The following is a 14165-nucleotide window of genomic DNA, read 5'->3' as shown; positions in this document are numbered from 1 at the left end:
ACCTCCAACCACAGAAAATATCCATACACATATCGAAAACACACTGGTCATGATTTATTTCCTCTTCTTGTTTGTTACCAACACCTCCACCATTGTCACCCTCTACACACTGATTTAAAATAAACAAGGAGGAATTCCAGTCAGTTTACATATTCAGCACTAAGAAATGATGGAGAATTTATGGAACATCCATTTGGTGGTCATTAGAAATATTGTTTAAAAGTGTGTAATGACATAGGAATGGCTTGAGTAAAAATAGCAAGACACAAAATTATACATATGATACAATTTCAGCTCTGTTCTTTCTTATACATTGAAATGTTTTGGTACATAGAAAATTTTTACACGTAGAAAAAAGAAATGTATTTAAAGTTTGTCAACTACTACAATGAAATATTTACTTGGATAATCAGAAATACAAAAAGTTTTTTAAAAAGAAGAGAAAAATTAATAAAAGAGAAGTTAAAAGCCAAGTGACCACATATGAAAAAGTACATCAAAAGTTAGCAGTTTTCATCCTGAGCAACATGGCAAAACCCCATCTCTACAAAAAAATCCAAAAATTAGCTAAGTGTAGTGGCTCATGCCTATGGTCCCAGCTACCCGTGAGGGTGAGGTGAGAGGATCACTTGAGCCAGGAGGCAGAGGTTGTGTGAGCCATGTTCACGCCACCGCACTCCAGCCTAGGTGACAGTGAGACCCTGTCTCAAAAAAAAAAAAAGTTTTAAATCCTTTTTAGAATAAGGCAAGTTAGGAAGGTATGACTGAATGGAAATTGATGAGTACTAAAAAGCTGAAATACATTATTGGAATTCAGTGCATTTCTTGACAAGACAGTGGATTTGAACCACTGTAGTAAGGGGAGGTATGTTCTTTAGCATCCTTTGTGAATTTAACTATGTATAAGGAAAGAAAAATCAACTCTGTGTTGGCAAACTGGTTCATTGCCATAATAGTACTAGTGATTGCTAATGTTTATGTACTATGTACCAGGCATTGTGCTAAGTGACTGATATGGTTGGGCTGTGTCCCCAACCAAATCTCATCTTGAATTCTCTTGTGTTGTGGTGGGAGGGACCTGGTGGGAGGTAATTGAATAGTGGAGGCAGGTCTTTCCTGTGCTGTTCTCGTGATAGTGAGTAAGTCTCATGAAATCTGACAGTATTATAAAGGGGAGTTTCCCTACACAAGCTCCTCTCTGCCTGCTGCCATCCACGTAAGATGTGACTTGCTCTTCCTTGACTTCAGCCATGATTGTGAGGCCTCCCCAGCCATGTGAAACTATAAGTCCAATAAACCTCTTTCTTTTGTAAATTGCCCAGTCTTGGGTATGTCTTTGTCAGCAGTGTGAAAACAGACATATATGGTGACACACATGCACTATCTTCAGAGGCTCCAGAATCCCCATATGGGGCAGGTTTGAGAATGTAATTTGGTTGGAGAGCAGGGCTAAGGGACTTGAGGTGGCATAGGAGACCCACTGTCTTTTCTTAAACTATAGGTTTATTTGGAATTGCTTAAGAGAGCTGATGGCGATTATGCATGTGTAGTAATAGTGCTCTAAAGCCCCAAAAAGTGACAAGTCACTTCTTGGTTCCACCACTGCTGATTTCATTGAATCATCACAATAACCCAGTAAGGCAGAATTGGTTATTACTCCCATTTTCTACATGAGAAATCCCAGACTTAGAGAAGTTAATAATTTGGTTAAAGGTCACATAGGTAGGAAATGTCAGAGCCTCATTTGAAAATAAGTCGGACTCCTGAACCCGTGTTCTTTGCTACGGTATTCTACTCCCATTCGTACAAGGACTAGCCTTGGCCAAAAGTTGGCAAATGGATTTTACCTACCCACAGAAAATGGCTCAGATCAGACTCGACACACACACACACACACACACACACACACACGCACACTCTTCTACTGAATTAAAAAAGAAATAGCCAAGGGGAAACTACTGATTAAATATAATAAAATATATTATGTTGAAAACAACATTATTTAACAAACAAGACCTTTTCACTAACTTGATAATTCATCATTTGGTTTTCGAGGATGAATTGCACTGACTACAAATGAGTCAGATTCCTCAGAAGGGTCTTAAAATACATATAATAAATCAGGTATTAAAAAGCCAAACACATAAAGGGATTTGTGATGAACAGGATAAGCACAACCCACTCTGAAAAGTGCAGCCTGAGATTTAAGTTTAGACTATTGCTCAAAGGGGAGGCTTGTTTTTCCACAAAGAGAATGCAAGGGATTCTCCCTACCTCAGTGCCCCCCAGCTTAGTGGGGCAGTCTTACCTGTCCTTGAAGATCTTGGTCGCAATTGGATCTATTAAAAATTTTAAGGACTATTAAAGCTATGCTATTAAAAACTGCATATTAATGTTGGAAAACATCAATTTGAAAAGAATTTACAAAGTACTATTAGGATGTAAAACCCTTTTTTGGTAAAATGAACAAATAAAGATATGCTTATATGCAGAAATATGTAGTCAGCAAAACCACTGAAAAGAAATACACTAAAATATGGTAACAGCAAATTTTTTCCTCCCTTCTCTTCCCTTCCCTTCCCATATCTCCTTCCTTCCTTCCTTCCTTCCTTCCTTCCTTCCTTCCTTCCTTCCTTCCTTCCTTCCTTCCTTCCCTCCCTCCCTCCCTCCCTCCCTCCCTCCTTCCCTCCTTCCTTCCCTTCACTCTGTTGCCATGGTTGTAGTGCAGTGGCATGATCTCAGCTGACTGCAGCCTTGACCTCCCAGGCTCAAGCGACCCTCCCACCTCAGCCTCCTGAGTAGCTGAGACTACAGGTGCGTGCACCACACCTGGCTAATTTTTTGTATTTTTAGTAGAGATGGGGGTTTCACCATGTTGCCCAGGCTGGTCTTGAACTCCTGGGCTCAAGCAATCTGCCCACCTCAGCCTCCCAAAGTGTTGGGATTACAGGTGTGAGCCACCATGCCCGGCCAACAGCAATTTTTTCTGATGTTCTGATGGGTGATTTTTATCTTATTACTCTCTGGTTTTTTGTGTGTATTTGCCTGGTATTCTGGATTAAATTTACTAATTTGCAATTAGAATAAAATGACTTAAAATGAAAGACATTGGTCAGGTGTGGTGGCTCACGCCTGTAATCCCAGCACTTTGGGAGGCCGAGGTGAGTGGATCACATGAGGTCAGGAGCTTGAGACCAGCCTGGCCAACATGGCAAAACCCCATCTCTACTAAAAAGACAAAAGTAAGCCGGGTGTGGTGGCGCATGTCTGTAACCCCAGCTACTTGGGAGGCTGAGTCAGGAGAATTGCTTGAATCCAGGAGGTGGAGGTTGCAGTAAGCCGGGATGGCACCACTGCATTTCAGCCTGGGCGACAGAGTGAAAGACTCCATGTCAAAAAAAAAAAAAAGACATCATTGCCATACCTACTTTTTAATGTCAGTACAGCAGGTTATGGTATGGAATGCATTTTTGGAACAAGATATTAACAAAAATTCAAAGGAACAAATACACGGCCATGGAATTCCAGTACTGAGAGACATTTGGGAATATTGGGGGAGTTTTCCAAAAGAGGGACCCAGGTGACCATATTTGTTAAATGAATAACAAAAGGAAACAGAAAGAAAAGGAAGAGAGAAGTACAAAGATCTGAGAAGAGAAGGTGCCAGGGGCTGCTGAGAAATGGCCAAATGTTAATTTCATTATTTGGCTTCTTATTTTATTCTGGGTAAAGGTAGACCTATTAGTTTCCTGTTGCCACCATAATAAATTACCACTAACTTAGTGGCCTCGAGCAATGCAAATTTATTCTTTCAAAGTTCTGGAGGACAGAAGTCCAAAAATGTGTCTTATCAGCTGAAATCAAAGTGTCGTGTTCCTTCTGGAGGCTCTAAGGAGAATCTCTTCCTTCTCTTTTCTAGTTCTAGAGGCCATCTGTGTTCCTTGGCTCATGTCCTTCTTTCAGCAATGGCATCACTCTGACCTTTGCTTCCATTGTCACATCTCCTCAACTCTGACCCTTTTGCCTCCCTCTAACAAGGCCCCTCTGATTACACTGGGCCCACCAGATTATTCAGGATAGCCTCTTTGTCTCAAGATCCTTAATTTAATCATATCTGCCAAGGGTTTGGTTTTGTTTTGTTTTTGCCATTTAAGGTAACATATCCACAGGTTCTGGGGATTAGGACGTGGACATCTTTGAGGCAGACATTTCCCAACCTACCATACAAGGAAACCAGTAGGTAAGGTTCTACTACCTACTAAATGCATCATAAACAGCACTTCTTCTAATCCTTCAACAACTCTGTGAAATATATGACAGAATTTGCTTTTAAAGTTGAAGAAATCAAGCCTTGGTGCAATTTGCGATTATGCCCATGGTTAAATAGTGGGGAGGCAAACCCAGGTCCCTGAACCCAGCTCAAGCCTGCCTGCCTCATGGCCCTGCCTCCATTCACCTCTCCCCTTCATGTCTACTTCCTCTTTCCTGTCTGGGCCTGTTCCCCAGCTCCCTGGACAAGCTTAAGCTGCTGTTTTCTAGCTTGTCATGTGCTCCTGATGACAGTGTAGCCACAGGTTGATCTTAGCGATTGCTGATTGAGCGAGCTGAGTGGCTGTCCCTCAGAATCTTCTCTTAGGCCTTTCTCTTGCCTTCCTTTATTCAGTAAGTGTTTTGAGCTTATTGTGCTGGGTGCTAGAGTAGCAGGGAGGACAGACCTAAGCTGAAGATTACAGGACAATCTAAGTGACACCTGCTATCTCAGACATAGAGACTACAGCATCATAGGGAGCCAGAGCAGGGAGTTCCAAGCACTGGGAACTGTGTGACTCTTTCTTATTGACCCTTAAGCAAAAACCTAAGCTCCAGGGAAGCAGAGGCAGCAGCTTGAGCTCCCTGATTGACCAGATACGATTAATCTTTGTTTCTCTGTGCTTTGAACATGACTGTGCTCCATAAATATTAAAAAGTTGGGAAGAGGGGTGAAGACAGATACACCAAAAGGAGCAAACAGTGTCTGAAACCAGCAAAGGGTTAAAAGTTACCAAAGAAGGTGCTCATGCTTTCGTTTTGTCTTTTTTTTAACCTAGCAACTGATGACATTGCATATTTTCCGCTGTTCTTATTGGGAGAAGGCCCTGTGTGTCACTCAGTTGCTAAATCACCCAAGAGGTTCTCAGAAGGGACCTGTCAGTTTTAGGTTTAAAGAACCCAGAAAGAGAAGGACTATAGGGGAACTGATGGTGTTCTTGTTACCTCTCGTCGTTGTAGTAATGGTGAAGCACAGCGATTCCCGTGAGTATCCCATGTTCTTTTCTCTCCTAACTCCAAGTTGAGGCAGCCTAGAAGGAACAGCTTTTCTTCCTAAAACTTGTGGCGAAAAACATAGAAGCCAGGGGCAGAAAAGTGTATGTATTACACTCAGGACTCCAGGAGCAATGGACTACCTGAACAGTTTCCCAGTTCGTATTTGTAAAATTTTGATATCACCACCTTCTGAGGGAGGGGGTTCTAGAAAGACTCTGGAACGTCCCCACTTTCCCTCTGAGCATGGCCTCCTTTCTTTTCTGCTCATATTTTTTCTTTTACTTTTGTTTCTCCTCTTTTCTAACTTCCAGAGTCTCATGAGGATGTAGTCAGAGTTTCAGGGGCGTTAACAGTGGAGCAGATCCATTGTTCAGGTTTATTTATGTTTTCCCTCCTCAACACAAGCCCTACCTGTAACAAAAGATCCAAGAAAGATAAAACCATGGCTCTGGCTTTGTTTACTGGCAGTGAGAAATATTAATCAAGTAGAAGGGAGAGTTTTTCACAGGGGAGCTCAAGTCACTGGGGAAGCAAATGCCTTCTGTTGCCTCAAATAGGCGAAAAGGCCCATGGGCTAGAACCACCAGGCTTCTCTGCCCTAGGCACCTGCTCTCTGGGCTGAGGACTGGTATTGGTGGGCAGTGTACCACCAGTAGACTTGGCCACCACCATAGGTGTGACTGATGGACATGAGAGGAAGGAGTTCTTTCAAATCACCCATGCACATAGAAAGTGGAATGATTGACAATGGAGATTTGGAAGGGCGAGGGGGGTGGATGATGAGAAATTATTTAATGGGTACAATGTGTGTTACTTGGGTGATGGATACCTTAAAGCCCCAACTTGACCATTACACAGTCTATGCTATAATAAAATTGCACGTTTACATCGTAAACTTACACAAATTAAAAAATTTAAAAATCATATGGCTGGGAGTGGTGGCTTACGCCTGTAATCCTAGCACATTGGGAGGCCAAGGCAGGCAGATCACTTGAGGTCAGGAGTTTGAAACCAGCTTGGCCATCATGGTGAAACCCCATCTCTACTAAAAATACAAAAAATTAGTTGGGCATGGTGGTGCACGCCTGTGATCCCAGCTACTCGGGAGACCGAGACAGGAGAATCGCTTGAACCCAGGAGGCGGAGGTTGCAGTGAGCTGAGATCATGCCACTGCACTCCAACCTGGGTGATGGAGTGAGACTCCCTCTCAAAAAAAAAAAAAATTCCATGTGTTAATTGTTCAAATATTGATTGATGGCCTACTATGTGCCAGGCACTTTGCGGGATATGGCAGCAAACAAGACAGACATAGTCTCTGCTTCCATGAAAATTTAATCCAGAAAGTCTCATCATTTATGGGAAAGATTGGGGGTGAGGGTAAGAGGCAGAAGATGAAAGAGGAAAGGAAGAGGGAGGTAAAGGGTGATATTTTTGGAAGTAAAAAAGCTTATATATTACCTACATGTGATTCTCAAAGAGCTCTCCAATAATATGGAATAATATTCCTTAAACATATTGTCTTCTATGACAATCTCACTATTTGTGGTAGGTGAAGAAAATATCCCCATTTAAAGATGAGGTCTAGATTTTTCTCTAGGCCTAGAGAGTGACCACATTCAACATAAGGAGCAACCTGAAGGAGACTGCAGATCTTCCGGCCCTCGGTCCAGGGCTGTTCCACAATGTCACTGCACCTCTGGGTGTGAAGACTTGTCACTTTGGTAATTGGAGGGACAGGAAATAAAACAAGTAAGTTATAAAGGCAAGGGAAGGTCACTTGGTGCTGGCTGTTCTCTTTTGACTTCTTAGAGTGCGTCCTTCTCTGTTCTGTTCTGTGTCCTTGAGGCTGACTGCTAGACTGCATCACCTAGATTCTCTTGCAAACTGATTTGTGCTTGGGTTCACACAATGGGAGACACTGAAGGGAGAGAAGTCAGAGAGCAGGGAGGAAAGAGAGGCTGGGATACATCTTTCTTGCTCCTTCCCCACTTTCGGTAATGTCTTTGGCAGTAGCTGTGTTCTTCTGTAATGCTGTCTTTCCTAAATAACCCGTTCTTCATGGTTCTAGCTCCCATTGGGCTTCAGTAACAGTATTTGCTGTTCTTCTGTCTTAAGCCCTAGGGGTGATAATGGCTTCCCATAGTTGTTAGCCTGCGGGTGCCCATCATCCTTGCTTGTTCCTTTAACCTTGACCATATCTCTGCAAGGAGTCCCATTAAGGTCTCCTCACATGACCCATCTGGCTTGAAGGCTATTTCCTGCTAGGACCCTAACTGAACATTCCTGGGCTTTGAGGGACACTGGCTGGGAAAGGATGAGATTATGAAAAAAGACCTGGTCTACTTGGTATTTATGCCTAGTGCTAGCCCTGAATGGGAGCTATATACCAGTAATACATGGGGAAACACAGGAGGAGATACTGAAGTGTTGTGGGCATACTCCAGGAAATGTCAACATAACTCCAATATCACTTTCAGTGTGTTGCTTTCATCGACCCCATAGCCTGCAGTTGACTCCTCCTTCCTTTGTGCTCCCGTAGCTCCTGTTCACAGTTCTATAATTTTCCATTTACAAAAATCTTCCCTTTGAGGCTCTCCTTAAAGACAGAAAGAGATATCTTCATTTTCTTCTTATTTCTCTGGTACTACCTAGTGCCCAACAGGCACTTAGTAAATGTTTGCTGGGTGAATTTATGTTCAGAGGTAATATCCCTAAGAAATCACAGTTATTTGACTCGGAGCCGTAGAAAGCTTGGGCAGTAATAATGACTGCAAATTCAAAACTGTGGCTTACTGTAGTTGCAGGATTTGTATTAAAAAGGTGTTTCGTGCTTTTACAACTCATCTTGTTCTTCATTTCAGCCTGCGTGAAACTGTGAATTGGTGATATGGGTGGGTGTAATCAGACTGGGGGCTGGCATGAGATTTCTCATTCATAGCCATATGTGGTTTGTGTGTTTCATCTTGACATAACCAAGGTCAGTCTCTTGATATTACTCATAATTTTATGGCTGTATCAATCTGCTATATCAATCTACTTCATGAATGGTGGAGTCCTTCACAGGCGAGGTCTGATGATGGATAAGCTCCCTAGGCTGCCAACTGGGCTAGTGTTAAAAAACAGACTTGCATATTATCTGCTTAGAAGTGACCTTGAGTTCAAAGAGTTAACATGAGAAAATATGGGCGTTTTCTACAGACTTTATTAGATAGACTTCAGTCTGTTTCCATGGAGCTGTTGCCAAGGTACAGGCCATAGAAATTTCTCCAAGACAATGTTTCACTCCCTTAAGGCCCTCTTCTTAATTGGCATTGAATCTATCTAAATTTGGGAAATTCAACTAATTTGTAAATTTTTCTTTTGACTAGTTGAAATAGCTGCCTATCCTCACTTGACCGGAATCCTCCTACCCCACAGTATTGCTAAGAACTGGAGGGAAGGAACCTAAGTTAAAGATAGAACACATGACTGTTTGAACACTTATTTTAGGGAACTCAAATTGAAACAGATGACAAAGGATGTTTTTTCTGATGTCTGAATTTATATTTATTGGGGAAAATCTTTGAAGAGTATACATATTAAGTCACATTTTGTTATAACTTCAAAGGATCATTTTAGAAGACTAAAATTTATAGAATTGGGATTTTCAGGGAGACATGAGACATATAGTCATCATTGTGTACAGAGAGTACTGAGGGAAAAACGACAGCAGAGCTCATTCATTCGTTTTCCAAAACTCCACATGGTCCTACAGGGCTCACTTCCTTACTCCGTTCACATCTCTGCTCAAATGCCACCTGCTCTGGTCCCTCTATCTAAAAGATCAGGCCTCCTCTCCACTCTCTCTTTTCTCTGCTTTACTTTTCTTCATAACCTTTATCTCCACCTGACCTTGTATTATATATGCATTTATTGGCGATCTCCTGTCTAGAAATTAGCTCAGAGGGCTGGGACTTTCATGTGTTCCAGCAGCTAGGACTGTGCTTCCAGCAACTAGGACTGTGCTTACTGGACATTCAGAAAAGAATAAACCTATATGAAGTGAGACACTGGCAACCTTCAAAAGGGTAGCCTTAGAAAAGTAGCTCACAAGCCAAACTTGTCACAGTCGCCACTTTTATGCTCTCAGTAAATTCCTGTAGTTAGACAAATCATTAGGAGAGGGGACTAATGGTTCTTGCTGCACATAGAACCATCCATAAACATGGTCTGAGATGTGTCCAAAGGTCCACTTAACTAAAAACATCGCCACCTACTTCTCCCCTCATTCCCACGATGCTCGAAATTCCAAAGAGTAGTTCCCAGGAATCATCATCATTTTGACCTTATTAAGGCATTGGACTGCTTGAGAGAGCCAGCAAATAATCAGACTGTGTTGACCTGGTTATCCAATCAGGACTCACGGCCACCTGTGTGTAGGAAGGTCTGGAGCCTGTGGCCCCAGGGACTGGGCAATCAGAGGCAGTGAGTCATCCTTGACACAAGGGGGAGGGAGAGAGCAGTGATAATCCAGGGGCTGGAAGCCTGAGACAGCCTGGCCTAGGAGGCGCCCCCTACACTAGGGAGAGTTGGGTAGTCTTAAGGTAGAGGGACTTCCCATGGAGAGATCACAGTGTGATTCCTGGTTCCTTCACTTATGGATTCTAAGGATGATCTTGGGCAATTAATATCTCTGCACCTGTTTTCTTTTCTTTTTCTTTGTTTTGAGATGGAGTTTTGCTCTTTTTGCCCAGGCTGGAGTACAACGCCACGATCTCGGCTCACTGCAACCTCCGCCTCTGGGGTTCAAGCGATTCTCCTGCCTCAGCCTCCCGAGTAGCTGGGATTACAGGCATGCGCCACCACACCCAGCTAATTTTTTGTAATTTTAGTAGAGACAGGATTTCTCCATGTTGGCCAGGCTGGTCTTGAATTCCTGACCTCAGGTGATCCGCCCGCCTTGGCCTCCCAAAGTGCTGGGATTACAGGTGTGAGCCACCATACCTGGCCTCTCTGCACCTATTTTCTATCTGTGGGTTGGAATTATAAGACCTACCTCAAAGGTTTGTTAGAAGAATAAGTGAAACCCGTGTATATTAAGGACTTAGAATGGTACCTAACACGAGGTATGTGCTCAAGAAACAAATGCAGTTGTGATGACGATGATTAAGATGCTGCTGCCCTTTATGCCTCATTGAAAGCCCATCTGATCTGCCACCTTCTCCTTGGAACATTTCCCAGTGGATCCCTTCTCATGGGACCACGGTCTCTCTTCTCCGACTGGCTGGAGCACTCCATTGGTATTCTTTTCTGGCACTTGCTGCTTGTTGCTGTGTGTGGTGGCATTGCATTTATTTGTTATGTGCTTTAGCTCCCCAGTAATACTGTAAGTTCCTGGAGGAAAGGGCTGGTATCTGATTTGTTCTTCTCTTCTTAACATTGACTTGAATTCCTTGTACATAATAGACACTAAATAGATAAGAATTACCCACATGAGGCTGGGTGCAGTGGCTCACGCCTGTAATCCCAACACTTTGGGAGGCTGAGGCGGGTGGATCACCTGAGGTCAGGAGTTCAAGACCAGCCTGACCAACATGGTGAAACCCCGTCTCTACTAAAAATACAAAAATTAGCTGAGTGTGGTAGTGGGCGCCTATAATCCCAACTACTCAGGAGGCTGAGGCAGGAGAATCGCTTGAACCCGGGAGGCGGAGGTTGCAGTGAGCCAAGATCATGCCATTGCACTCCAGCCTGGGTGTCACAGTGAGACTCTGTCTCAAAAAAAAAAAAAAAAAAAAAAAAAAAAAGAAAGAAAAGAAAGAAAGGAAAAAAAATTGCCCTCATGGATGAATGTGTGAAAACACTTTATCAATTATTTTACAATCCAGTGATTTTCACATTCTTTTGTAAGAATGGCCCAACTGGTTAACGGACAGGTTAAAGGAAACATGATTTAGAACTATCAAGTAGCCATTGCACCTGGCCTAAGAGCTGTTTGGTTGTGTTGTACTGGTTCTCCAGCACTATCTGTCAGAAGCTGATGAGACGGGGCAGGAGATGCCCTTTGAGAAGTAGCTTGACTGGCTTAGACAGAAGACCAAATTCTAAATTGTATATTTCAGCTTAATAAGTGAGTTGGTGCTGACGATCTGTTCATCGAAAGGGAGAGAGAGACTTAATTTCAAAATTATTAGGGCAAGAAAAGAGAAATGGAAGATTAGATCAAATGATATGAAATTACCATTTTTGTAGGTCAAATATTGGCCTTTCCAAATGATTCGAAATCTGATTATCTCTGCCACAAATCCTGGTTGGATATAAATTATCACAAGGTTTAATGTACTATGAGAGAGAGGGTACCTGGACTTTTCCTCATCTTTTCTGTTGTGAGTTATTGACTGAACATGTGTCAATCAACTTCCCACCACAGCAGAGGTAACATTTTAAAAGCCCAGCCAGGAGCAAGCATGACTTGTTCCTGTGGAGGCACCAGATGGGTAACTGGGCCCATGGCAAATGAAGAGGAGAAGGCTGTGATGTCCTGGATCAGAGCCATGCTGGGCTGAACCAGTGGTGGATGGGTGTGACTGACAGAGCGAGTCCAGCCTTTCGGGGCCTGGACTTTGAAGTCAAGGCTGGCTGGTGGAGAACAACTGTTTCAAAACCAAGAATCAGAATTAGATTGAAGTTGAAAAAAAAAAAAAAAAAGGAAAGACACAGCCAGGCACTGTGCCTCATACCTGTAATCCCAGCACTTTGGGAGGTCAAGGCAGGGGGAATCATGAGGCAGGAGTTCAAGACCAGCCTGGCCAACATGGTGAAACCACATCTCTACTAAAAATACAAAAAAATTAGCTGGGTGTAGTAGCAGACACCTGTAATCCCAGCTACTTGGGAGGCTGAGGCAGAAGAATCGCTTGAACCTGGGAGGCAGAGGTTGCAGTGAGCAGAGATCGTGCCACTGCACTCCAGCCCGGGTGACAGAGTGAGACTCTGTCTCAAAAAAAATATATATATATATAAGACACAATACTTACTTGGATAGTATTTTCAACAGATCGTATTTCTCTCTACCTCTTTTAACTTCAGATAATGTAAATTCTTATGAAAATTACATTTTTGTCAGAAGGCAAAGTTACATGAATTGTAAATATTATGTTTGGAGATGATGCTGGTGATACTTACCTGCAATAAATCCTGCTATTGGGCACTAATGCCCCAAGTTGTTAATACTGGAGGGTTTTTTGCTTGTTGGCATCTACCAGGAATGTAGACCCCAGAGATCATAAAAATAGAAAACCCAGATTCCAGGGGGTGTTCTACACCAACCCAGCTTAGCTCAGCAACACAGCATCTTTTTTTTCTTCCTGCTTTTTTCTCCTTTCCACATTCTCTGCCTGGAGTCTGTTCTCTGTGGGTTTTTTTTTTCCCATGAATAACTGTGGAAGTGATTCCTCCCTCTTTCTTTTCCCCTCACTCCCCTCAACTCCAGCCACAAGCCTTTGTGCTGCTCCTGGAATGTGCCAGGCATGTTCTTTCCTGGGGCCTTGGCATGGCCCTTCTTGCCCAGACTGCTGTCCCCAGATACCTGCCTGTCTCCCCAACTCCTTGCAGGCACTTGCTCAGAATTCAGCTTTGTGGGAGACCTTCCTTAACAGGCCTTCCTTTTTTAAATAGTGTTGCCCATTCCTCTTTGCAGTTTTATTTTTCTCCACTGTATTTTAAAAAAATTATATATTTTATTTTGTAGTCTGTCTTCTCCCCTTCCCCCCACTAGGGTATAGACTCCATGAGGGCAGACATTTTTATCTGTTTGGTCTGGTACAAGCTTAGGGCCTAGAAGAATGGCTGTCACAGAAAAAGCACTGGATATACAAATGAATATTAAGGAAGTGTGAGAACTAATATTCACAACTTGTTCCTCCTTTTGGGGCCTCCTCCTTTAGACAGTTGCATTCCTCCAGAGTAGCCACAAAACTTTCCAGATGTGAAAAAATAGAGCTATTTCAAAATCAATTGCAGATTTGCATATATATATATAGTATATATAGAGTACTTTTTGCAGATCCTAGATTGCAGTTCAGCTCTCCATTCACCAGCCTTCCCTTGAATCAAAAATAATTTTTTTTTTTGAAATGGAGAAAAAAAAAATTTGCTCTTGTTGCCCAGGCTAGAGTGCAGTGGCACGATCTCGGCTCACCGCAACCTCTGCCTCCTAGGTTCAAGCGATTCTTCTGCCTCACCTCCTAAGTAGCTGGGATTACAGGCATGCGCCACCACACCCGGCTAATTTTGTATTTTTAGTAGAGGCGGGGTTTCTGCATGTTGGTCAGGCTGGTCTTGAACTACCGACCTCAGGTGATCCGCCTGCTTCAGCCTCTGAAATTGCTGGGATTACAGTTTGAGCCACTGCGCCCAGCCAAATCAAAAATATTTTTTAGGGGCTGGGCACGGTGGCTCACGCCTGTAATCCCAGCACTTTGAGAGGCTAAGGCGGGTGGATCACGAGGTCAGGAGATCGAGACCATCCTGGTTAACATAGTGAAACCCCGTCTCTACCAAAAATACAAAAAAATTAGCCGGGTGTGGTGGCAGGCGCCTGTAGTCCCAGCTATTCGGGAAGCTGAGGCAGGAGAATGGCGTGAACCTGGGAGGCGGAAGTTGCAGTGAGCCGAGATCGCGCCACTGCACTCAAGCCTGCGCAACAGAGCGAGACTCCGTCTCAAAACAAAAACAAAAACAAAAAAAACCATATATATATGTGTGTGTGTGTATATATATATATATTTTAGGCCGGGTGCAGTGGCTCACACATGTAATCCCAGCACTTTGGGAGACCAAGGCAGGTAGATCACCTGAGGTCAGGAGTTCAAGACCAGCC

The 14165-nt window shown here is 43.2% G+C and overlaps 1 protein-coding gene across 2 annotated transcripts in view; it reads left to right on the top strand.

Annotated features, from left to right (window-relative positions):
- LOC126940449 (major histocompatibility complex class I-related gene protein) overlaps positions 1-14165 on the top strand; it is a 31292-nt gene that overhangs the window by 5463 nt on the left and 11664 nt on the right. The window contains exon 1 of one of the 2 annotated variants that reach the window (XM_050766363.1): positions 5094-5292. The exons of the other annotated variant lie outside the window; for it this stretch is intronic. Within the exon in view, the coding sequence (XP_050622320.1) occupies positions 5094-5292 (199 nt within the window). Of the gene's footprint in view, positions 1-5093; positions 5293-14165 lie in introns of those variants that run through there. 2 annotated transcript variants of the gene reach the window in all.

The sequence above is a fragment of the Macaca thibetana genome, chromosome 1 (assembly GCF_024542745.1).
Source record: "Macaca thibetana thibetana isolate TM-01 chromosome 1, ASM2454274v1, whole genome shotgun sequence".
NCBI classification, from domain to species: Eukaryota; Metazoa; Chordata; class Mammalia; order Primates; family Cercopithecidae; genus Macaca; species Macaca thibetana.
The sequence above is the reverse complement of the archived record's forward strand: the minus strand, read 5'-3'. Positions and strand labels throughout refer to the sequence as shown.